The 27,560-nt window shown below is 31.9% G+C and overlaps 1 protein-coding gene across 1 annotated transcript in view; it reads left to right on the top strand.

Moving 5' to 3' along the window:
* The first annotated feature begins 6,495 nt into the window (after positions 1-6,495).
* The window catches only part of LOC136969607 (kinesin-like protein CG14535), an 82,134-nt gene continuing 61,069 nt past the window's right edge, over positions 6,496-27,560 (top strand). The window contains 2 exon segments of the mRNA XM_067263840.1: positions 6,496-6,686; positions 8,121-8,345. Coding sequence (XP_067119941.1) covers positions 6,610-6,686; positions 8,121-8,345 — 302 coding nt within the window. The 5' untranslated portion in view covers positions 6,496-6,609.

Raw genomic sequence — 27,560 nt, 5'->3', positions numbered from 1 at the left:
AAGTTGTAAAGTGGTCAGGTCAAAGGTTACTATCGGATTAGAACCAGACGTGAAATTTTTAGACCATCAGTCTTCTTTTCTGTCAGACACGTCTGTTAGGGTATTTTGTTATTTAATGGGCTATAAAATCACCTCTGGACTTTGTGTTCTAATCAAGGTAATTTGTAAATTCGTCGCCTTATCTTCGATTATGAAATTGATTATATAATAGCAAAATCTGATATTTACTAATCTAATAAATTATAATTTTACTTATATTATGGAAATATCGCGTGAGATAATTTTATCCCTGAAATTAGCATAAATAAAAATTAAGTATTATTAAGATTAATGATAATATCATTAAGAGAAAATTAGAAATTTCTATTTTCATTAATAATTTGTCAAAAATGAAGCAATAAATCAAACATATTTTTTCTGCAGTATTTTTAATTTAATAAGAAAGACAGTTTGCATAGCATAAACAAGAATTTTTACGTAGGTTTGTGATGAATCTCTTCAAACAAGTTTTCCTCATTGTGGGATGAAAACTAATCTTGAAAATATTTCCACTTTAATATTTTCAAAAAGTACTACTCGACTTTTCTACTTAAAATTCCTTCATTTTGAAAATTAGCATTAATTAGACAGTTCATCAGTTCTTAAATCATGAATAACTATCACAGACACGTTTTAAAAACTAATTTTAACTCCATAGAATTTGAATGCAGAGTGAAATTATCGCATTTCAATCCTTCTTAAATCATTAAATATGAATTGAAAGTAGACTGGATAAGTTTACCGATCACCGCACTTTCTTTCGTCAAGAAACAACTTGAAACAAGAAAAATCCTATCTAAATCACTAATAGCCTGTAGTTGTAACCGGAGGTTCCTATCTCTAGACCTTAAATCTGCAGATGATATTCCACAGCACGTTCACTAACAATTGATCGTTGTAATTCTCCAATTACGCAGACTCCCTGAACAGCCTTAAATGACGTAACATTACATATTGAACACCTGGTTGCCCTCTAATTCTCCATCTGGAGGTTTACAATAATTATTTTCTTTAAAAACAAAGTAATTACTCATTTATATATTTTTTTTCCTACTCCGCTCTCTTCAATTAATAAGGCAGAACTTCTATCATAAGCATACTTGGTGGATTCCTGCGTAAATAATTAATAGTTATAATTAAACTCGGCTAAAAATTTCTGTAAATCTTATAAAATTTCTTTTTCTAACTCGATTCAATTAGTTCATTTTATTCAGCGCTGGTTAAGAGAGTTTCCATCGCGTGTGTTAGATAAATATTATATGCATATCAATCCAGGTGGGGCACGCTTAGATATAATGGGCCTATTTATCGCAGGTAGTTTGTAAGATCGAGCCTTCTATGGTCGATACAGGCGCTTGTTAATTAATGCATTTAGAAAATGAATCCACATTAATGTTATAACGACATAGATCACGCTGCTTCATCCCAGAGTAGCGCTATATGATTTGATGATCTTCAAAGAGATTTTCTGCTCTTTTTGCATTGGAAATATACGCAGTGATCCATACTGATAAATAATTGAAATTGTTTGGGTTATTCTATGCAGCGGTTAGGCGTCAACCACAAAAACGGTAAGCCCCAGTTTTAGATAAATGACTAGAATAGTCCGCAGTCTCCCTGAAAATAAACGTTTCTTTTGAAGACAGATAAAAAGCTGAGAGTTTATCTTATCAAACAGGACATTAATTAGAGACAGGCACTGCCATAGGTTATCAGGAATGACAGGGCGACTGTTAATTCCAAGTTCGGTTTTACCGGGATTTCAGATTTTCGCCTTAAACTTTTAATGCGTACAAAAGGTAGGTTTCCATTGTTTTCGCCAGGAAATTGCCTTCTAAATAATTTGCCTAAGCAGAGTAACGAGTTTTATTTAATGTACAACCAACGAAATTATAAAGTTTTGACTTATAAAAATGCTTTAAGTTGGAATTTCATTTATTGGCCATATAAGGATATCTAATGGAAACAGGGACATGTTCACGTACACGAAAGAAAGGAACAATGGAACTTTTAACACGAGAAAAGAGGACGCGGTCCTCTAAGGTTTTTGTGGTTCCGATCTGGTTTCTTATAATCTAGCACTGGGTCACCTTTTTACATCCTTTAAAGGACATATAACAGCTATAATTGACAACAATGCCTACTTTACGCCTGAAATTTTTGCCCGAAGTTGCGCTTTTTCTTTATACTTTGTGAAAAACTTCCAGTTTAGTTTCGTTTCTGCACTTCTTTTAACCAGCCTCGTATATATGTTATAGGCCCATTCATACTTTCTCCGTGTTGAAAAAAAGAACTTATCGAGTGCGATTTCTATTCAAAAGCAATATCTCGACTCTCGCGACAATTGACAACATTGTCACATGTGATTTGGCAAAAAGATTACAGATGTCTCCGGTTTGGGATTGACCCAGCTGTCGCGACAAACAGCATTCATTGAATGTCTTGCAACAATGTTGATGTGTGGTTAATAGGAACATACAGCCCAATTGGACACACAGAATCGAACAATACTGACGAATGTTAAGGAGGGGAACTGACGTCACATCTCTGACAGTGCCATCTGGGGAGGCATAAACTAAACCGTTTCGGGCAGTAACAAAACTGAAAGTTCAAAGTGACTGAGCAGCTGCTTGTGTCGCACATGTCGGAATATGTCACACTTTGGCATAGACTTTTTCCTCTCATAAGTGATATTTTCGCTCGCTTTTCAAAAGCACAAATAAGACAATATTTTATAAGTAAATCCTCCAAAAAGTTGGTATCTATTTATAAATTATTGAAAAGTTTTTTTGGTTAAAATGCAAACAAAATCCTTCCAACAATGTTACAGTTTTTATGATGCCTTTCCTTTTTTCCGATCCTGAACTAATATCGGTATTAAAATCTTAATCCGCAAGAAAATTTGTTGAAGATTATTTTTGTATAACGTACGGCAATTTAAAATTAGTTTTCTGTTATTTTTTATAAATCCAACGACATAAACTTATTTTTCCTTCTTTTTTTTCTTAAATAACGCTTGGAATTTTTAATAAAAAATGTTTCCTCATACTTTACAACATTCTTTGTGGGTATCCATCAAATAAAAACAATTTAACCATGCATTTTTGCGTGTATAAAATAAAGAAACTTATTAAAGAAAGCCATACGAGGCGACATGGAGAAAGAAAGGTCGAAGGTCGTTTTTACGTCTTATCAGATGGTTCCATCCCAATTCCAGTGAGTCAGATATCAAATCACCTGTCTGGGTGGACCGTCTTGGGTGAGGAGGGTGGTACTATGACAATGGACCACTTTAATTCTGCACGTAATCATCTCTTTTTAAGAGCGAAACTTTGGTAAGAAGATTTTTAAACTTTTGGAATCCGACGAAGAGATATATTTGTATTTGTTTGTCCTATTAACTTAGATCCCGTAGTGCTGACGTTCTCGCTTAATGTGACTGCATTCGGCTCAGTAACCACAATACAACAACGCGGTAGTTGGTATACGATATAAAATAGCGTTGACGTCTTTACCAGAATGAGGGGAACAGAGCAGACAATGACGGTTACAGATATGATTGAGGACAGGGAGCAAAGTAATGGCAACCACTCTAAAGAACAATAGCCGATAGCCAGGTAGTGGTTAGAGCAATAGTTAGACGAGAAGTCTTCTCTTTCATATTTTCAGTCTGCACTTGTCAGTCCAATAGTTGTTACTACGATTGTGTCATTAAAACTAATAGTAAAGTTATAATTGAACGAAGAGTTTTTAATTACTTTCTACGTTTCTTTTATATATTCCAAAGCAAATAATAATTACGAAATGATTCTACTTTTTTGTATCTAAAAATTATAAAAATATAAGAAAAAATTAATTTTTTCCATAAATAATGTAAGTAAAAAAAAATTGAAAAAACTGTAAGAAGAATAAATACTACTGTTTTTTTCCCTATAAAACAGAAATATTTATTCCTTTTTTTAACAGCATTTTATACGCAAATAAGAAGCAAATTTAGTTTTAGTTTTTTCATTTTCCCATTCACACAACTAATCTTTTCTGCAATCTCCGTCAAGCAAGATCCAAGTATTTTTATTAAATATTTCTAGCAGCAACCTCTAATCTTCTGGAATCTGAACTTTTGTTATTCGATCTACCTTTTTTTTTTTTACCACATTTGGGTTCTTATCGTGACTTGAAGATTTAAAATACAATCACGAAACAACAATCCCATTCAGCAAAGTTGCATTGTTTGACTAGATATTTAGTAGGATTTATTTACACGTGTTTTCTTTTGAAAGTTTGTTTCTACTTCTTCCCATCTCTCTAACCTTGAGAACAAAAACATTCTTTCTTATCAGGTATGGCTTTTTTCCTTTTCTTTTTTTTTTATTGTTCGGGTTTTTCATTTTATATTTTTATTTGTTTAAATTATTAAATACACAGCCGAATTTTGAAATTTTCTGTAACTTTTTAACTTAAAGGAGAAACTTAAAAAATTTAAGCTGAAAAACATAAAATAGAAATATTAAATTTTTGAAGAATGTAAAGGTTTTTCTTCCTTTTTTTCCTCTTCTTCTTCTTTTTTTTCTATTTTTAGTAAAACTAATGAATAAAATTGTCATTTTTATTTTGTAAAAAAGAAACAAGATATAAAAATAATTCCGGTAAACAAAACTTTTTCATAAAAATAACTTTATAAAAATTTTTATAAAGATAATTTGAAGGAAGAAAATACTTTATTCTATTGCAATTATTTTTAACGGGATTCTTTTTGTTTAAAAAAATAAACAGAAAAAAATATATATTTAAAAATTAATAATAACGCATAAGAAAAGATAAATTAATGAATAATATATTTGTTATTATTATTATTATTCTTTTTTTTCCAATAATGAGAATTATTATTTTTATTATTTATAAGTTCTGAATCGAGGGTTCAAATTATTAAACTTCCTTTCTTGTCGGATAAAAACAAAATTATGACAATAAACAATTTCGATATTTTTAGTACAGTTGAGTAGGGGAAATTAAAAGTCGAATAAATATTTATGAAAAGAGAAGAGTCGAAAAATCTAGATTTAGAGACGAGGGTCGGTTATTTTAAATGTTTTTTTTAGGAATTAAATTATTTCTATTCATATTCGATTGAAAGTAATGAAATCGGCAACAGCTGTTGAATGTTTTTGAGTTAATTACAGCTCTCCTAATTCAATTCTGCAATTCTTACACTTTGTTAAACACCTCTGGTTTGTCATTTATGGACAGACACACCATTGGTCAATGGCTGTAGCTCTTCACGAAATTAATTCTTCTAATTAATCATGCTTTAAGAAGAGACATCTGTAAAGTAATTATCGACTTTCAAAATTAGGACTCAACATAGATTTTTTTAAAAGGAAAAAACAAGCTCGTAAACAGTTATTTACGTTTTTCAGGACGTGTTAGATTTTCGATAATCCTTATTATCCCTGGAGACGATGGAAATTATTGGGAGGTGAGTCAACTACGACAAACCTGTGGATGTTATAATTCGGGGCGGATCTACTTTGAGATATAATGCAATAAAACTAACCGGGCGAATGCGAGTAAAGCAACATGCACAAGCACAAATGTTGTCGAGGTGATTCATTCGTTGATTTCATGTAAATCATGCCGAATGTCACGGTATTCCAACCCCTTAGTTAGTTGTATACTATAAAGATTACCCCTCGGGGATTCTTACCATACCCCTAGTTTATACTTTACTTTGTTAAAAATGTGATTCATAATTACAAAAATTAAAATCTGAAAATAGAGGTCCTCCTCAGTGTAATAAAGTAGTCGAGTACGTAAGTGACAGATGCAGAAAGTAAATGGTTATATCGAATATCGTTAAATGTTGCATAAACAAACTTGGTAGTAAATTTATCAACTCAATAGCGCTAAACGGGAGCTTCGTTTGATGTTTACGTCAATTTAAGTTAAAAAAAATATATGTATATATCTAAAAATGTAATTATTTCGCAGCAAAAGTCAGCATTGGGTCGTACAGAGGTTAATTAAAAAAAAAAAAAAAAAAAAAAAAAACAGAGAATTTAAAATATACTAAGCAAGGTTATGTCTGGCGGCTAAGCAAACCTGTCTTCACAATTTGCCCTCAGACTTCGTTTATGTGTTTTTACCTCGTTGTTACCTTGTCCTTTCTAGCTAAAAAGATACTTAAAGGTAAGATTATATAAAAAAAGAAAAAACAGTTCTTCAACATCCGGGCCAACCTTGCCTATTTTAGATTTCCCAAGCTGATAAATATTATCTCGATAGGAAGTTTGAAATTGGCAATAATTAGCCATTTTCCGATATCTTAAATCCAAATTACGTTTAGTTATAAATGTATCTCAACGAGATTTATTATTAGAGAAAAGACCTCACACCTGTTGTTCATATATTGTTTACTCTACATTTACGACTTCGGTCAATTATTTTGTGGGCAAAGTTGTGAGGGCGCCACCGTCTACGACCCACGTGCATCGTCAGGGTCGGAGTTTTGTGAGTCCCCAGGGTTGGTTGGCTGCCCCTCATCCTAGAGCCGTAGTGATCACTGCACATCGAATGGTTTCTGTCCTCCCAAATAAACATTCGAACAAGGAAGTTGAAGAAATCTTAAGAGCTCGTTCCGAGGTTACCAGGTAAAAGCTTTTTATTCTTATAACTATGCTTGTATCTTCTATATTTCCAGCTACAAGAGTTCCGCTCTCAATTGAATAACCAATCTTAATTCGGCACTTATTGCTAGATAACGTAGCTGATCTCTACATTAGCGGGCCCTAATAGATAAAGGAAACCTCTAATTATGATTAAAGAGAATAATTCAACGACTTTCAATCCCTGGTGAGGCCCGGCTGCGGTGTTATTGGCTGCATCCCAGAAAATGGCCTTGATGCTGTTTTATCCCTTCTCCACACCACATTTTCTCTGGCAGGAAACCACAAGACTGCTTTGTTCTTTTATAACACTGCAATACACGGTAAATAATGTACATAAAGGTAGGAAAAAAATACCACTACAGCAAATTATGGCTTAAGTTCACAAACCTGTAGTCCGTCATTTCTTTTATAGCTACGCATACATTATAAAGTTGGGGAGACGAAACTTGTTGCCATATTAAGTAGGACGGAATCAAAGAAGGCAGAAAGATTTATGAAATGGAAAGAAGCTCTGGCATATCGAAAGAGTCATTGTTTCCTATACATTTTATGTAAAGCATTGTGGTTATGTAAATGCGATAGAGGGGACTAGGGATGCAGAAAGAGCGAGAGAGAGAGAGAGAAAGAGAGAGGGGTCGTAGATAAGTTCTAGTATCTGCTACTTTCTGCCTGCACGTGTCAGATTAAGATGGAGGCGAGCGATAGTCAAATTGTCTTTGCTTTCTCGGCATTCAGCGTTCTCCCCCGTGATCATTAGTACTTGTCATTGAGGGATGTTTGGTTAAGATAAGTAGATGTATAGCCTTCCAAAAGCAGTGCAGGTGAAACGGGAAAGCGGAAAAGATGTTTAATATTGGGAACAGGATTGAGATGTTTATCGCAGGTGTGCATAGTGGCCGAGTAGCGATAGGAAATTGTTGCAGAGGTCTGGTGATGAATGTTAAAGAGTTATCTTAAGAATGAACTCAATAGATGAGAGAGAAGGAGTCGGTTGAATGTATAATTGAGATACGGAGTTGATAATCGTAAACTGAGGTCCTCGGAGGGTCGTAACCTTTTCCTAAAAGTAAAACGCGTAATAATGTCACCTAGAATAAAAGAGCGTTAGATTAGTTTTGTTATTAAGCTTATGAGCTAAGTTTGGTCCTTATCCAGGCGAGTTACAATCAAACTTTACATCCGCTTATTCATTGGAAGCCGGCAGAGGAGACTAGGAGATTTATGTCTACCTTTTACCAAGCCGGGGGAATCTTTTCATAGATCCACCGCTTTTTAACTTCCTCTGCAAAAAATCTCCTCGTAATTCAAAAGAAGAGAAGCCTCTTTTATGAAAAATGAACAATCCCATGTTTAGAATAACATTAAAATTATTTTTAGTTCCTATTTACGTTTTAAAATAGCTTCTTTTTTTTCTAGATTTAATTCGTGTCATTACTTATCTGGAGAAATGGTGCAGTTCTTCCAATGTGACTCTACTAAACACAAATGTGATTCATGTCCCAGTGAAGTATCTCGTACAACATCGTATTTAACTACCTATCATCACGTTCATCATCATCTACATCATCATACTGCTAAGTCCTTCCGGGAATATAAAAATGTGCTATCATGTGGAATGCTTCGCATTATAGACGATAACAGGTAATATTTTCTTCGAGTTTGGTTTCTGGCAATTAAGTAATTTTATTATTTTTCTTTGAGCGAAGGAGAGGATTAAAAAAAATCTATATTTTTTCCATGCTTACTGCGAGTAAGAGAAAAATGTAAAGAATGTATTGCCGTTCTCATCATAAATTTCTTATAACAATTTACTAAACTCAATTCGTGATATTAAATTATTTTGACAATTTCCTGCGTGATGTTACAACGTATGAAACACATCACGCCTGGCCATTTACCCTCTCTTCATTGTCTGGCTTCCCCCACATGATAATTGCATTCAACCTTATAGAACATGGCTTCTATCCGGAGTAGGACATTTACAGCCTAAGATATAATGAACCTTAAAAAAAAATGAGAAAAGCCGCCGACGATGTTGAGAAGAAAAGACAGAAAGGTTTAACGGAAAGTCTGATTTGTGACTTGACTTAATGACCGGACTGTTGGCCTTACGTACAATAATATAGCATTAACGGTTTCTTTACATGAATAATGTATAAAATAGAAGGCAAGGGACTCTTAATTATTGTTTGGATATAGGCTTCACAAAAATATCATTTCTGTTTGTGTTACTTATGATATAATAAATTTGGCAAACTGGTGTCGCTTTCTAGATAATTAAGGTTGGATAATTGGATAGGACGAGAAACAAACTGCTATTCCGTTTTTTTCCCTTTCAAAAGACACAAATCTTTGTTTTAATGAATGTTTATGGTCGAAATTTCACGTTAAATGAATATCTTTGACAAAGATCTGATACCAACTCTTCTCCACCCCTCTGGTCTCGGAGTTATTCTTTACTCACAGATTGAGGGTATTGTATGAGGCTCTCTTTACAGTACTAAAGTACTCCACCCTGAATTACTGTCTAGCTTTTCATTGTTCGCTGGCGTGAGTATAATTATACATTTGCTAGATATAGTCGGATGCCCAGCTGGTTTATGATGGATGTTTAGCTATATTTGATTTTGCTCCTCGTAAAGTGACCATCCCCATCGATATATTAGTCGGAAAATATCAATATTGCCTCTAAAATTAATTTAAGCTCGTTGAAACCGAAGATAAACATCCGAATTACGATTTATTCCAAAGCTTTGTTTAAACCTATAAACATTTGAAGGTCGTCAAACGCCCACGGAGCTATCCGGGAGAAAAAAAAAAAAAATTCTTCTTTGGCACTTGTATTAACCTTGAGTGTGTCATTACCTTATTATCCACCTAACAGACCGAGGCATGAATTAAGTAATTTAATATATCAGCCCGGCGACAGATGCACCTTTTCGTATTACGCAACTGTTTTTAATGAAGATCAGTCTAAATTGAACAGGAATTTTTGTAGTTTTTAACAAATCATCATGTTTTGATTCTTTGAGATTTTCTTTCACTTAAGATGCTTTGTTACGTGTTGATATTTACAGTAAAACTATATCTTTTACGAGGCTCCATCCTACAGTATTGTTAGCCTATAAGTATTATCAGCTTAAGTGTTTTTCTTCTCTTCCGAACATTGTTTTTATAGGATCAATGTACAGCAGATAAATAAGATTAAATATATTTTTCCTTACTTTTTCTAATATTAAGTAAATATATCATTTCTATTTTTTGAATTTTTATATTTTAACGAGATTTAAATGATTGTAACGAAGTGGCACTACATACAGACGAGAAAAGAATATTACAATATGTAGATATTTTTTTTAATATTTTAAACCAAAAAACTTGTTGAACGTTACAAAAAATAAATGTGAGGAGAAAAGAGAGTTGTTTAATATCGAATTAAACAGTTTTTTTATTTAAAAATTAGCATAAATATAATTTTAAAAAGCGGATAATGGGATATTTAACTTAATTTTAATACTTAAGAAGAAAATTATTTAAAAAAAATTTTTTTTATTGTATTTGTTGCGAAGTGCTTGAAGAAAAATATTTATTATAAAAAATTTCCTGTATAAATTTTTAAATTACACTATATATAATTTATGCATTAAATAAGTTATAAAATCGAATTTATCTACTCATTATATTGTTCATATAAAAATTTCTAAGAGTCTTTAAATAGTCTGCATTCTCCTTTCTCATCACTCATGAATTGTCTTAAAAAGCCAAGCAGTTCTGATTATGATCCAATCAATAAAGTTCCAGGTTTCTTCATCATAACAGCGGGCCTTTAATGATCAGGAGGAAACTCTGTAGGGATCTTGCTCTTGCAAAATATCTATTAAGCGATAAAATAATTTTTGATGTACCAGTATTGTAACCATTGAATATTCCAGTAAATAAAAGTACAGTGAGGAAAATATAATGAAAGAGAGAGAGAATATAGGAAGAGCGATAGCACGAAGAAGTCAAAGGCTTTCATCTTTATAGCTTACATAATTGCAGAGATTGTAAAATGTGTTTAAATTTTTTTTTTTTTTTTTTAAAGTCCGAAGATTACTGTTTAAACGTATTAAAGTACGCTTTAAGTATCCCTTCAATTGATCGAGGAAGTTTAATACCTCGGCAGTTTTATCGGTGGGGAAATTAGACTTTAAACAATATTTGAACCCGCACTTTTAGAAAGTAATCGTTAAAATCGGACCCGAACGAGAAAAAGAGATCGGTAAGCACAGTGATGATGCGCGGGAGAAGAGCCAAGCAGACTTAGTCCGTTTGAAGACAAGTTATGGCTCGCAGGGGAGACATAAAGACCAAAATGTCCTTATCAATGAACCAGCTTGCTATTGTCTAGTTAACGTTTATCACTGCAGGGACTTAGGACGATCTGTTTGATGGATAAACACCACTACGACGATTAGAGTTAATCGTAAACCCGACTTAACTATTGGGTTTTTAAGAGCATTCAATAAAAATGACGTTAAGTAAGTTGGCACCTCGCACTTCCACGAGTGCGTTTCCCTTTCAATTCTATCTATCGTTGCATCTATTCAATTTTATCTGTGAGTAGAAGCGATTATTATTTTGTGTAAGTGGAAGTTTTTCTTTTACGAAAATATATTTGTTTTAATTGTTACTTTAAACATTTCAGTAAAAAAAAGTTCCCGCTTTTATGTTGTCCGTTTTCTCTCCACAGATGGCGTTAACCATTGTAATCCCGAAACTAAGCACCAGATGGCGGTATAATATCAACGATATTCGGGTCAAGATACTACACGGTTTTGATTTACTTTATGTGCTATAAATGCTGCAATATTTTATTCTTTATAACATTTTACTTAAGAATTTATTCGCTTTCAGTAGCTATTAACTTATCTTTGCTCTTAAATGTTGCCACTTCCGAGTGAAATTTTATTTTTTTATTTTTTTTTTAAATTTTACCAAACTACCTTAACCATATTTATTTATTTATTTTATTTCTTTTCTTAAAGAAAAAATTATTAATATAACTACAGAAATTTAATCAGTGTAAGTTATAATTTAATATTAGTCGCTGATATTGATTATAGTAAATGCTAGTTACGAAGTTGGGCGATGGGAGTAGAAAATAAATCATGCCGTTCGTGAATAAACCCCATTCTCAATTTAAAAATTTCTAAATTAATCTACTAGTTTAAATTTGTTTTGAAATTGAGAGAAGCGGCATAGTAGTTGGTGGGCTATCGATTTATTATGCCTTGGAAGCGCGGAAAGCCGCAAAACTTAATCACCTAATCTACACTTTAATAGGTACCCTAAGTAAACCCTGTGGATATGTATACCACTATGTATATACAAGTTTAATTCCTGTGCGATTTCACTCGGGCTTCAGTGATAACAATGTCCATCCCTGACAGATGTTCTGACTATATGACCGGCTCAAATTACAAGGTGCGTAATAACGACTATGTTACCAGTTAGATTTTCCGTACTTCCACTACGTTATCATAATCTCCGGTAGAGTAACTAGCTTTAATAAGCTGTCTAGTGAACGAGAAACGATTACCTCCGTTTCTATAGGCTTAAATTCGTGAAGTACGAATTTCGAATTCCATTGTTCCGTTCTGGTATGCACCATTGCGTTGAAACTTTGTATATTCAGTAACTTTAAAGATTTCTTATATTTTTGATATATGTAAAACAAGATTTTTTCCCCTTAATTTTCAATTTATGATAATGTCTTTCGACATTGCAAAAAATTGCCAACGTTTCGGGGAAAAGAAGAAAAAGAAATTCAATTTCGGTGTCTCCGGAAAGTCGCCATGATTTTAAAAAAGAGCCGAAATTACTCAACAGTTCGGTCCGACTTATAAATTAAAAACAATCAAAGACTTTTCAATGTCTTTAGTCATCAGAAAAGTGTAATAAAAACATAAACCTTTTACGCATATAGAAAACACTCCATTAAAATCTTATCGTCCATGTAGAAGTGAACACGTGTGTCTTAGATAAGGTAAGTTCCCTTGTTCTCTACGCTTTGGAATATATCTTCGTATTGATTTTACTTCCCCCTTGCTTGATCCTAGAGACAGGCAGGACTGACTCTATACTTTATAGTTTACGTTGACAGGCAGGTTCTTTACTGCTTCAACTATCCAAAAAGAATGCCGAGAATTGAAGAGGAAATGACTTTTTGATCTTTCAAATTGAATATACATCTGTATGATTTATTACCTTTATTTAATTATTAATATTACCATATGCCTTTCTGTTTAAATTTATTATCTATCTCACTTATTAAGATAGGATAATAAATAACTTAAAATTATTTTCTTTGCCGAATCGATAATTAGAGACTGTGTCAAGTCTTAAACTAAATTGAGAGGGTTGCCCTTGTAAATTTTTCGTAGTTTTTTTTTTCTTTCTTTCTTTTTCTTCCTCGTAGAAATCATTATATTGGTGGCAGCTTTGGCAAAACAAACAGTATTGACTGTACAGATAAGCTACTACCCCCTTACCGTATAAGGAGTCTGATAATTAAGTTAAGATCTAATCAGCCGTCCAGCCTTCATTGATTGCGTGCTAGACATGATGGTGTTCTCGAGTAACTGGTTTGTTTCAACTTCTTTCCTCATATATTCTTTAAATGCCCATTTTCTGTAATCCCATAGTTAATTAGTCCTTTGACAAAAAATATATTCCTGCAAATCAGAAATATTCGCTGTTACCAGTTTATTAACCGTTGCCATTTTCTAACGCTAAGGAGTTTTAGCAATTTGGTTGTTGCATAGGATTGAAATTGGAATTCTTTTCTTCCACTGAGTCATACATCTTTGGCTATTATTTATATCGTGGCGACATTATTGAAGAATTCTTTATAGAGTGGCATCTTTCGGTAATTAAGTGTGGCACGAAAATTATTATCATCCGCATAGAAGAAGATAATAGGGAATATTAAAAAGTTAAAATTATGTTATATCTGTCAGGTCATAGCAAGTTATGCGCAAGACGTAAGAACGCAAACACACCTCATAGCGCAGTCGTGCAACTCCACGTCCCAGTCAGTTATCTCCGGCCATGTGGGCTGAGCCACTAGCAAAGCAGGTGCCGCTCCGTCAAAGCATTCGCTAACTCAATGCTCTTTGGATATATGTTACACTTTTCTTAATTATCTGCTCGGATTTCATGGACTATTAACATATAAGCAAGGTGAGTCGCTTCCTCTTTATTCGCTGTAGCAGGTGTACCTCGAGCTATCGGGTTTATTTGGTTGGTAGCTCAAACCACATCGTCGAACGTGTGGGCTGCGGCCGCCACTACTCCGCTGGCAGTCCGCGGGAATTTTTGCAAGATTTTAAAATTATTTTACTAATAATTCTTCTTTAAAAAATATTGTTTGGAGGAGTGAAAAAGTCTCTCCTGCTTCGAACGTGAATGGAGCCGTGCTATTTTATTGATTAGCATCTTTTTAAATTCGTTAATATTGCAGTAATCCAATTGTGTTTCGCTTTTTGCCTTAAACGCGGGAGCGTTTTACGCTATGCTTTATTATATTTCCCGTAATAATGCTTTTACGTAATCAAGGGTAGATTGCGAGATATTGTTTCGGCGTGTATTATTTTTAAAGGTAGCAATTAACTAAGGGACGATAAATTCCGAAATTGCCTATAGGAGAGATGGAGAAGATATTTGGTAGTTAAAATAAAAGAGTTCATCGGTATGAAGGGTTACTTATTGGGGGATGTAAATACGTTTTGGCCCACAGCTGCTGTTATGCAGTTTATTGCCTGCTGGTTTGTTCTTATTTGATAGATGCGGTGCTGTCGGCCACTCACCTGTCTGCCCTCTAGTGGAAGAAATGCTAACTATAACACTAATAATAACTCTGAATTCTCTTTCTTGGTTATTCATGACGTCATATATGATCAATATTGCCACTGAACTTTATCGAGTTGTGTCGGCATGTGTCGTGTTAAAATTATTACTTGCAATTTTTTAATATAAACTGTCAGTTTATATTAGCTGTTGGATGTTGCATCGATACATATATGATTTTTCACTCAATATTAATATATTTAAATACATATTAATTATCTCTTGCAAATTTATTAAGAGAATTTTCTTAATTTTACATAATAACTTTCAAAGCGAGGAAAATTTTATTATTAAAATTATTTGCACGAAAACTATATTTTTAATGCAGCATTTAAAAAAAATTAAGTTAAAATTAATTAAAGAAGTTCTACGTTCTTTTATCAGTATCGGTAGCAAGGACCAGTCTCGTGCATAACGAGTATTCTCCTTTAATAAAGCAGCTTCGATTACGAGATTGTGCAAAATACCCCGAGGCTATTCTAAGCGATAGTGGTATTTTATCATTAAGCAGATCAAAGCAGTATCGAGCTCATTAAATAGCTTCGGTAACGTAAAATTAGCATACCTTCCACACCCCATTGATTCTTAAGTGATAGGTAAAGATGCAGTCTTCAATAAATATCAGTATCGGGTTATCGGCATCATCTAGATTCGCGTTTTATCACTTAAGAGGATCATAAGCAATTTGACTTGTCACAAGCAACGCTGTGAAGAAATAGCATGCTATTTGTCACATGCGCCATTCTGTTTGTCCTTATCGGTCGGGTCAACATGAACGGTATATAGTCACGTGTGTAGGCCAATAAAAATCAGCTGACTGCAGGGTGAAGTGGATGACATCTGTCGTATTTATCAATTATTTCAACGCTGAGTACTGCTTTAGGCATTTCCTATTCAATTGTTATAAAGCAGACGGATTATTTCTACAGGAATGATTTCTAAAAGAGGAACTAACGTCTTCGGGGATTGTACGTGACATATTCTTTTCTAACTTTGACTTGTCCAACATCTGCCCTGCAAGAGAACAATCAGTACCCTGTCGGGAAATTTGAAAGATATTAACGTTTATTTTAAATATATTTATTGTTGCTCCGATTCTTGCTTCGCAGTCAGGAAGAGAAAAGGAGGAAAAAAAAAGAAAAACTATGAGGCCTCTCGTTCTCGATGCGTACCTATCTGATTAATTAGTGAGGCTCCAGCAAGGTATCTCAAAACTCGAAAGCTGAGAAATTGCGCTGTCGTCTTCTTAAGTCGATGGTGACATAAATAATTGATTATGGTAGCAAAAAAATTCACATTACCTTGTGAATTCTCGACTAGATCCTCAACTTTTGCATTTTGAAAATTAAAGTGGTATGTCTAGGTCAGTCTGAAGGGACAATCTTCCGTGTAATTTGCATTTCAAGGGACTTGTATTTGGTATTCGTACGGCAAACATATCAAAGTAAAGCAGAAATGCATTGCTAAGTTTGTTGCAGTTCATGTGGAAAGGAAAATTTAAATTTTCCTAAATAGAAAATCATTCTTATTTTCCTTTTCTAGAATCCAGCAAGTAACTTATTTTATAAATCCGAAAAAGTCTAATTTATTGATATAAATGTAACAGAGGAAAGAAAAACGAAGGGAGCTACAAAATACATGTTGCCTTCATCTCTAATAAATGCCTTCCTTGACAGATTCAACAAACACACCTCATACGTTACAGGCTGCAGTTTTGCAGGACAAACTCAACGGTGAAGTAAAGGGAGTTCCATTAGCGCACCAGGCATCCTTTCCCTTTCAATACATTTGCAGGGTGTCCGAAAAAGGGGTGGCTGACACACACAAAAAGGGGTTACACCATCGAACTGAAAGGGGCGTGTCGATGATAGCTCATCAATGGCAAAAATCAAATATAATGAGTTGAATTAGATGCAATGCATCACTAAGCGATACACAAAAAGCAGTAAATGACTGAACTGCTCTGTGCCTTTAGCAGTCAACTAAACCGAGAAGGGAAAGTGAGTAAATTGAATATAAAAGGAGGGAGACAACGGGTAAAGCTAAATCGAGCTTAGTTATGAATAACTAAATCAATAAGGACAAAAACCCCTTGAGTCCCTTACTGCGCTAATAATATTAAATAGTCCTGCATGAATTGGCCCGAGTGCAGAGACAGGCTTTTTTTCCTGCTTCTGTTTTCCTTGGAGATGACTCAGCTGGAAGTCGCTGCAGCATCTGCTTTGTTAGTGATGGGACACAGCTGTTGACAGGGTCAGGCCCTGTCACAATCGGTCATGATAATGTCCATATAAAGGGTTAATTCGTCACTTGTCGCTATTGAGGCACTACAAAAGGGAGTGGGTATATCGTATAACACTCACAATTCGGGTTTACTGTAGTTTGTTTAACTTCACCGCTGCCTTGTTTGAACATCGATTAAAATGCAAAATATTATTCATTGGTTTTCGTTTCTTTTGGCTTTCAGAAGAGAGCAGCTGGTAGTGTTAAAAAGTCACTACGCTAAGTGGCCATTAGAGCTAAATTAGGTACTAGCAGTAAGTGCTAAGCACTCACTATGGCCAAGAAAGTACTAAGTGACCATTAAGGTTAAATAAATTCTAGTGACTTTTTGGGATAAGTAAGATATTAAGATGCATTAAAAGTAAATAAGAAATTTAATGATTACGCTGATATAGTAAATACACAAAGAGGCTATTAAATTTGCTGAATTTTAAGCTTTCATTAAAAGATAAGCAATCTTTAATTCTGAATTACATTTATGAAGTTTATTTTATACTATTAACTGGAACAGTATAAAGTAAAAATACTCATTAATAAAGTCTGCTAATCATTAAACACAAACGAAATGTGTACTTTTAAAGGTGATTTACCTGAAAGATAAGTGATCTCGAGATATTAAGAACCGATAAAAGGATGCGAAAGTACATAGAGGTAGATACAATTAAGAAAGAGCGAATGACCAAAGGGAAAATTGTGATGACCCAACTAGAGAAATAATTGCTCTTAAAGAAGACAGAAGCAAATGCTAGATGATAATAGCTCCAGAAATTCAATAAACACATACTTTTACATTGTTAGAAAGTTTGAAAAAATTTATTTATAAGTGATCGTATTTAATTCTGTCGGTATCTTCAACTTATAAAAAAAAGATTATCATTTTTGTTAGTAAAGATCACATTTAGAAAAGAGCAAAAATAAACTTGGTGCTATATCAATAATAAACAGAAGAGTAAGGAGGCAGACATCATCAGAAAAGTGTCATTATTTATGTGATGCTATTAGTGAGAAAAATGTAATCCTTGGTAGCTGCAAACAGCCAGTTCCTCTATGCCAAGACTAGAGATTACTGTGCTCCACTGAACAGCGGGAGAAGGGGGAACATTCACTTTAATTACAGATCATATTTTCCATGTTTACATGTCACGTTGAGTTTAGTATGACAGTAGTATTTGTGTACTTCAAGCAACTAAAAGAGTCTTTTAGTGCTATCATTTGGCATCTTTCTCTTAAATATTCTACTTCTATGTATTTTTGTTTCTCCGAATAAAACAAATAAACCCAGAAGAAGGCAAATCAACGAATTATCTGTTAAGATGTACAAATTAGATTAATCTCCCATTCTGACTTCTTCTATTACGTCATTCTAGATGCCACTTTTGTTTATTCGCTTCGGGCAGGACGGTTCAACCACATAAACAGTCCTTTGTTTGCATTTCGGTAAGAAAATGATCAGCAAATACTGCTTTGAATTGCAGATTAGATTGTTATTTCTACGAAGTTCCGAATTTTCTATTTTGTGCGGTTTATTATTTTTAAGTTTATTCTTTTTTTTCGTTCTCTTACCTGGACTTTATTTTTATTGAAATTTTATTTTAATCTTTTGATTGCAATTACAGTATTATTAATAATTATATTGCAATACAATTTGCTTTTACTATTTTATAATTATCCTAAAGTTTGAAAAGATGACGCTTGATTTATTTTTTCAGTGGAAAAAAGAATTAAATGATATTCTTCAAGCTTGTTTTCTTAAATTTTTAATTAGCCAGAAAATCCATACAATATTCTCACCATTGAATAATATTTATAAAAAGGAATAAAATCCTTAAAACATCAATACATTTATTAACGTCTTAAAAAAATTCCTAAAAATTCGTGCACGGGACGAGAGGATTGAAACGTCTCGAAACATTCAAAAACTTTTTCAAATATGACGTGTGTTTGTCCAATTATTTAATAATCTATTAAATTATATTACTACACGTCATATAAACGCAATTACACCAATCAATATTATGTGAGTTTCGTCTTAAGTCTATAAAAATTGGATTCGCGAACCCACTTTCTATTATTTTTTTAAGAAAAATCCAAGTAAAAGCCTTGTATATCTCGCAGAAAAGAAAATTCTCATAAAGTAAAAACTCTCCGAAAAATATTTTTGTCAAAGGAAAAAAAAAAACTAATCCTATAAAGTAAATTTTCTTTATTTAAAAATCTCTTACTATTTGTTAGAACTTATGTATACAGTTGAACCTCTAACAAATGCCATTTCGCAACAACAGAGGCCATTTTTTCAACCAAAATGCATTCAAAATAACCTCCAAACAACGGCCATTTTAAAAAAAATCTTCCCGTTATTGTCCGTTGTTCAAAGGTTTATATTCGTTTTAAAATTTATACGAGTTTTATAAATGATAGCTTACATGCTTAAAAACTGGTATAAAATAATTTTTCTGTGACTATTTTAAAGGATTTCGATTAAAAAGGTGATTGTTTTTTTTTCGTTCTACATTTGTAGTAAGAGAAAGTATATTTGTAGACATCTAAATGACCTCTCCAACAGGTGAAAAAATGCGAGAGAGCAACCTACTGTACATTAAGGAGATAGATGGGGTCCTTACTTCAACCGTTTGTCACAACAGCAAACCCACAGTAAAGCTTTCTAACTTTCAGTTCCTCACCTGATTGAAGCCATTTCACACCGCCGAGGGTGATTGGCCCTTCTGCAAATGCCTAGTGTCAAGATTTTATTTATGGAATGTTTGCAGTTATGAAAGAACTTTTTCTTTTTTTTTGACGTCCAACACGACATTTCGTGTAGATTATAGGGCGAGAGTACTGATCCCGTATGATCCCCAATCACGCAGAAGCTATGATTAGTTGTTGGAAATGGGTATTAATGATGCATTGTGTACACAGATGGCGTTATGTACATAAAGTACATGCTAGGGGATCTGGTGTTAAGATAATGTCTACCAAAATGATTTTGGTCCAGTGTTGATGACTTTGTTTTATATCGATTTATTTGGATATTCTAGTAATTAAGCCAACGATCGTACGTTCCTCGATTCTGCCCGGTTAATGGTCAGCTGGTCATTTGTAAAAGAAACTTAATGGATTCTTGACCACCATCTGGTCAGATTATTTTGCTGCAATTTATACTTTCTTCGATAAACTTGACACGCAAACGTTGTTATTAATAAAAATGTAATTTTTTAAAATATTTATTTAAATTTTAGAGCAATGACATCAACCGGTTTTAGATAATCGTTTCCTCTCCTTGCTCAATTTTCTAACTTCCACTTTCGAATCAATTATTTAGAAGTCGGTTTCACTCGAGATGCTGTTTACGGTTTTACAGCTTCCATTATCACGTTTTGTTGTTTTATCAGATAATTTTGCCCTGTTTTGTACAGATTAAATCTTTTTTTAAGTGAAAAAGAGAAATTTAAATGGAAACTTTATAAAATTTTCGAGTAAAATATAATGAAGAAGCGAATAAAGGTTATCGGAAAAGACACATATGGGTACTTTCCAGTGATATCTAGTTGTAGATAAATTATCTTTGGATATTTTCGTGGAATTTCCTTACAGAATTTTTTTTTCAAAAAGTGATTGAGAGGTTCGCTATATATATATTTTCAAGTTCAATAGATTTACAAGAAATAACTATATTTAGAAATAGAAAGTTGTTGGATACTTTCAGAAAATTCTTGGAGATTCTAGAATATAATGCATTTTCTCGTTACTGATAATTCTCGTTCCAACGAAAATTTTTGATGTCAGCTTCTTAAAGAATTTGAAAAGTGCTCACCAGATGTTCTCCCCGAAGCAACATGTCTAACATGGAATGTCATCAGTGACAAGTGAATGATGTCGTCTCTATATGCAAAATAGACTAGAGACTGCCTGGTGCTATCGTTTAGAATTTTATTCTTAAAAGGAAATATTGAGATTAATCCCGATTAAATTTTACATACTCAAGATTGAACAACGAATAAATGAAATTTATCAGAATAAAATACGACTGTAGACATTATGCATGAAAATTTCTAGTAAAATATAATGGATTAGTTAGTTTAAATATCCATCAAGAGGTAAATTTTGATATATTTGCGTGTGAATAGCATAAATATCCTTTTAAATGTATAATATTATAAAGTGTAAGTAAGTAAAAACATTCACACCAATGTAAATTATCATTATATGTGTTAAATTAGAAGAGAGTGCATGAAAATGTGCAAGTTACTTACCATAGGCTATTTAGTAGCAAAACATAATTAAAGCTCACAACAGATAAACAATATTACAGAATTTAATCTTCCTCTCTCTTAAGAGGTTAATTAAAGAGATCTTGGATACAATTCTGAAAACCAAGAAGGTAATTTAAGAAATTCACTGGAAGTATAGCTCGGGATTTTACAGACTTAGAGAATAGAATAATAGATGATGATCAAAATCAGAAAATGGGACAGAATAATAATAATTTACAAGTTGACTATCTCGAAAATAAATATATTTTTCTAAATTATATTAATAATTAATATTAAAATTCATTAATTTATTTTGTATCAAACGCATTTATCTGTAAACGTCTAGTTGCAAGTTTAACTACTATATATAAATAGACACGTGAAATAAATTATGAATAATAAATTACCCAGTTTAATTATATAAATGATCATTAGAGCGAGAGAATAATTAGATCGCGCTTTAATTAGTATAATTAAAACATAGTTTTCTCTAAGCACTCGCTTCATTTATTAATAGTTATAAAAATACGATACCTTTCGATAATCGACGAGTTATTTGACACTGGAAAAACTTGTTGACTAAGAAAGCAATTTATACAAAATTAAAAGAATGTTTATTACTGAAGGAAATTGTTAGCCAGCGAGAAGAGAAGGAAATTGTTCTCGAGTAATACGGGAGAAAATTGTTACAAGTTTCGTGCTTAACATCGCTAAATTAGCAGTGATAGAAGTAGATATTGAAGAAAAAAGAATGTTACGGTATAGAAGTAAATTAATGTGAGATAACAAAACTATACGATGCAATATGAAAGGAAGTAATTACGTGTAAACAAGATACGTAAGCTGCAGAAAATACTCTAACTCCATTTCATATTTAGGTAAAATTCAATTAAAATTTCTCTAAATTTTATACAGTCAAACCTCTGGAACATAAAAATGGCCGCCGTTTATTGTTGGAGGTTTGAGTATATTCAAATAAGAAACACGTTATAAAAGAAATTAATTTAACTATTAAAGTATACGATGAATGAATAATTTTATAATATTTCTTACTCCACATGCGATATACGAATGTAAAATTAGAAATTTTATGCTATTAGATAATAATAGAAAACTACATTATATAACAAATTGTTGGCGAAGAGAAGAGATTTAACCGAACGATATATTTTAACGATTTTATATGGTAATTTTAATGCATAACAATTTTGAATAATGAAAAATAAATAACATGGAGATATAAAGATATATATTTTTTTTATTATTATTAATGAAAAGTAGCTTTTAGTTAAATGGAATTATGACGAAGTAAGAAACATGTGAAGAAAGAAAGGGAGAAAAACACACAGACATATAAACGCACGCACCTACACACACACACACACAAATGTCGGTTCCGGAATATATTAGAGGTCAATGGAAATCAAATGTTAGTCATGTCTAAACGAATGATTGTTAAAGACGATAAAAGTAAATTCTCGTCTTTCTTTGCTTTTTTTAAAATATATATTTTTTTCTGTCTTCTCCCATCTTTTGTGCTCCGTTCACTTAAAATATCGCGTTACGTAAACCAATTTGGTTTTATTTTACATAAAAGAGTTTCTTTTCTCGAAGATGAAAAAAAAAATCTTTGGTTTTTAATTATGATGTTCCGTCTTGCGTATAATTACGGAACGACTACCTGGTGAGTTCGTTAAATTCATTTATTTTCAATTAATTCTTTGTATTTAATGTTTGAATTGTTAGCGCCATCCGGATCTTTGTTTAGATTCCTGTTCTTTTTTTCCCTCCTCTAATCTAATACCTGTACTAGTAACAAAATAGAGAAAAGATTGTTATAATGCTATTATCTTTTGTTAGGCTGGAAAAGTATTATTTTGTGAAGAATACGCGGAACAGACTTTTCTCTTTCTTCCTCTCTCTACGGATTTAACTTTTAGCGACATAAATTGATATTCCTGAGGAAGTGAAAGAAGAAAATCACCTTTAAGTTCGGTTACTTAAGTTTGTGGCTGCTATTAGAGGTTTAATTAGAAAGTTTACTTTGTAGCGACCGAATCAATCACCTGTTGTCAGGTGTGGCCACTGGTTCCATTGACGTTTCCAGTCACGTGACATCCACTTTGAACCGGATGACGTATTTCGTCCATCGACTTTCTCCGACGTCTGCAGTTCACGCGTGGAGCGCGGTTCACATTCGCCAGGTTATTAAAGGTGCGCAATATTAATTCTGTTGATAATTTTCAACAATGTCAGCTTTGATATCGTTCTTTCTACTTAAATTTACTTCTAATTTTACTTTGTAGAAAATGATTCTTAGACTAGACGAGGTTCTTAATGAGTCTACTATTTTATTCAAGAGATTAAAACTGTTTTCGTTAGGGAAAATTACTTTCATTTAAGATCTAGGAAACAATTTACTTTCATTGGGTTCTAAGATAAAAATTTATTTTTCAATAGGATTTAACATACAAAAATTACTTTTTCATTGAGTATTATAAACGTTATTTTTATTGGATTCGAGGAAAAATTTTACATTTATTTATTTTAATTCTTTTCGTATAAAGTTCTTTCATTCAACTTTAAAAGACGATAACTTTGTTTCGGCCGTGATCTTATAAATACTTAATAGAAACTTATATATGCACACATAAAAAGTTGAATTATAATTAATAAGGCATAAAGGATATTCAAAAATAATTATATTTTTAAATCTCAACATCAGAAAGATTTATTCAATCTTCTTTGCATCTTTCGACGTAAAAGTCCTCATCGGATGAGGGCTTGTAAGCAAAAGAATGTTAAATTTAGTGTTAAATTACAATTAAAATATTACAGGAACTTCAAAGCTTTTTTTAATAAAAGAAAAAAAATAAGAATTAACTCTCACAGACGATGTAACTCTTAACAAACGATGTATGTAAAGTGACATGGAAAAAACGCAGCAAGATCTTTATTGACAATTTTTCTTATTGCCTATAAAAGAGGTAGCAAACAAAACTTGCCGAGAATAAATCAAATCTTCAAAGTAGTAATTTCCAAAATGTAGATATTCTTCTATTACAAATCTGTTTGTAAAAGGGTGTTATTAAAATGAGATAATTACAAGAGGTTGTGTAATTTACCAAGTAATCCGAGTATTTCGGAATTTCTTGAGATCCAATTTGAATGTAAAATCTCTGATGGAACATCCGAGAGTAAAATCGATTGAAACTCTGTTCTGGAGTAGAACACAATTGATTGTTTCGGTAATTCTACAGCTGGATGTTTCTCATTTACTATCAGCAGAAAAACCATCAATTCTAACATAAAATTTAATGTACTGTTTAATTGAAACACAATAGTTTGGCCGGATAGGCAAAAACTACTTGTAATCAGCTTCCGCTACCTTCCAGATCTTCCAATTTTTTTTTTTTTTTCCTTTTGGTTTTGGTTTAGTCGAATCGTTTAGTCGAAGTGGAAAAAAAGGAGACGGTTTCTCTATGAACTCACTATTTTTTTCCAGTTTTGCAATAAAAAATGATAGTTAACATTATAACTTTAGTTTTTTTCCCCTAAAAATTAGCTTTTTTTTATTTTGCGAGTGAAAAACACGTATTGTTTTCGAAGAACTTCATTTCTTTTTCATGATTTTCAATGTGCTGTGATTGTATTTGCCGTATTTAACAAGTGACGATTGTTATTTTATCTTTCATATATTTTATTCTAATGTTTAATCTATTAATTCAAAAGGATAAAAATCTTGTAGAAAAAAAAACCGGTAAATTTAGAAAAATACTTTATTTTATTTTATTATTATTATTTTTTTAACTTCCACGTGGTGATTTATAGCTAATCTAATTTTTGAAAATGTCTAACGTCTCGATGAGTCAGCAAATGAGTCAGTTTTTATTGTTACGACGATCAGTTTTAAGAAAAAGATTGAACTTAACTTCGGTAGAAAATCGAAAAAAAGTATTTTTAGAACTATCTTAAGAGATAAGCAAAGTCCATTTCTTTACTACTTCGCTATTAGATAACGAATTGTAGAAAACGTTCAGAACACTCGAATTCTTGACGTATGATATGAGCATAGATTACTTTCTTCTTTAATTCTATAAAATAACCAGAATAAACAGTATAAAAAACTATTGAAGAATTTAGAACGTACATATCACAAGTGGTTTGTCAAACAAGAACCACTCGATGGGAATAAAAATAAATTTTAAGCCGGATATTCTGCATGCAAACCGACATAAAGAGGCTAGCCATCTTGAATTTTCAATATTAAATATGAAAATTTTTAGCATCACGTTCTGCTAGACTTATTATTCAGTTATAAAAAAGCCCTATTGACATTTTTACGTAGTTATCATAGTTTAATCGGGTTACATAAAAAAAAAATCTGGGTAAAAATGATTTCACTTTAGATTTAAGTGGGTAGAACATAGATATTGAGAATTTAAATCTACATCCACATATTTTATCCAGGTGATGAGAGAGTATTCGAAATTTTGGAAGTTAAGAACTTATTCCGTAGCCAACTCCGTCACATTTGCTTACATCCATAAACATATACGTTACTGAGGACAGACATGAGTCAAATTCCTAGTTTGCATGCAGTTTCCATCTTCTATAAAGAAGTGACGAGCAAAAAACTAATTTGCAACCAAAAGAGTTTTTTTTTCCCCTTCGATATTCTCCTTCGTCCTCTTTTGCTAGGGATATGAGAGAAACATCTACAATATCTTGTATACGTAAAGCGAATGACATGAATACATCAGTTGCATTTTAACAGAAGAGGCTATACTGATTCGATCCAGGAAATTCTCAACAATTGTTTCTGCAAACACAAACCTTTCTTCCAAAAAAATACTTCAATTTTATAGACAACTTTCCAGGTATATCTACGTTCTTATACGTATTGTAATAGCACAGACTCAGATTAAAATAATATGTTTAGAGCCTATCTCGAATTGTTATAGAAAAAAAATTAAAAATACATATACTGGAAATAGATAAGATTTAACAAGTATTTAATAAAGTAGGAAGTGAATTTATTAAAAATTAACAATAGTATCGAATTAAAAATTCTGATTTTTCTATTTTCTGGCTTTAAGATAAAAGGAAAAAAATATATTTTCTGTGATAAAAATCAGTTTTTTCTTTTAAATTCAGCGAGAAAGAGTATTTTTTTATTTTTATTTTCTATTGAATGTACTAATACGATTTATAAAAGATGAACTGACTTTTTTTTGTTTCTTCCTATCATCAGCGAGTAACAATGCTCTTTTGTGTTGTAGAAAAACTGCTTTCTTGAGTTTAAAAATTAAAGAACAAATTTTTATCTTGATTTTGTTTTTCCTTCCCCTATCAAGCTGTTATGCTGTATAAATATATTTTATAACGTTACAATAGAACAAATAAAATACGATCGAATTTTATTTGTTATTAGAATTAAATGTCAAACTATTTATAATGATAAAATAATAAAGTAAATTTAATATTAATTTTAAAAATTTTTATGAGTGTTTGTCTCCAGTAATTTAGTGTTTTTTTATGCTAATTACTTATTTATTAACTAATTTCAAATCATTTTTATAATAAAATATTCAGAAACTAGTTTTATTTAATCATTTCCAATTAAAATAAATTTATAAATTATTTATTAAATTAAAATATTATTTTCTATATATATTTTCTAATATAAAAATTCTTTAATTTATTTTTCTATAAGAAATTAGACTTAAATATCATAAAATTAATGAAGTTTGTGTAGAAAATCTTTAAGAAAATTCATTTTTAATCTCTGAATAAATGAATAAAAAATCAGTAAATTTTGTAATTATTAATATTAAATCTATAATATCGTATCCAAGAATGTAAAATTTGTTTTTAAAAATATGGAATATATTTTTTCTCTGAATTAAAAAAAATATATATCCAAGTTTTGACGTTGTATAAGACGTGATGCATTGTCAAAGACAAGGACGTAAACAAAATTTCGGATTTCAATAAATCTTAATATATTTACATCAAACATAAAAAATAGAAGATATAAAATTTAAAAAAAAATTGCTTTTTTATAAATAGAAAGAAGTAAAATGTATATATGTAAAATATTTAATTTAATTCTTTAGAAAAAAGACTTGCGCATGTAGATAATTTATTATGGAAAAGAAGACTATTTAAATTTCTAAATTCACCTTTGTCGTAAACGACTTTGGCGTAATGACAACATTTAACTTGGGAAACACGAAAACAAAATGTCAACACGAATGTAAGAACTGTGGAGAAGAAAAGTTAGGTCGATACGAAATACGGAACGGTGTCACTTTACAGAAAGAGAGAGTTAATGATGTCTTGACTTTTTCGCTCGCTGCGAAAATTGGTATCGCCAGCGAAACTTGAAAATAGTTGTCTTCATTATTCCAGACATTTCTAACACACT

Source organism: Centruroides vittatus, unplaced genomic scaffold, assembly GCF_030686945.1.
Source record: "Centruroides vittatus isolate TY-2023 unplaced genomic scaffold, ASM3068694v2 contig_18, whole genome shotgun sequence".
NCBI classification, from domain to species: Eukaryota; Metazoa; Arthropoda; class Arachnida; order Scorpiones; family Buthidae; genus Centruroides; species Centruroides vittatus.
Note: the sequence above shows the minus strand (reverse complement) of the source record. Positions and strands in the feature narration are given on the sequence as shown.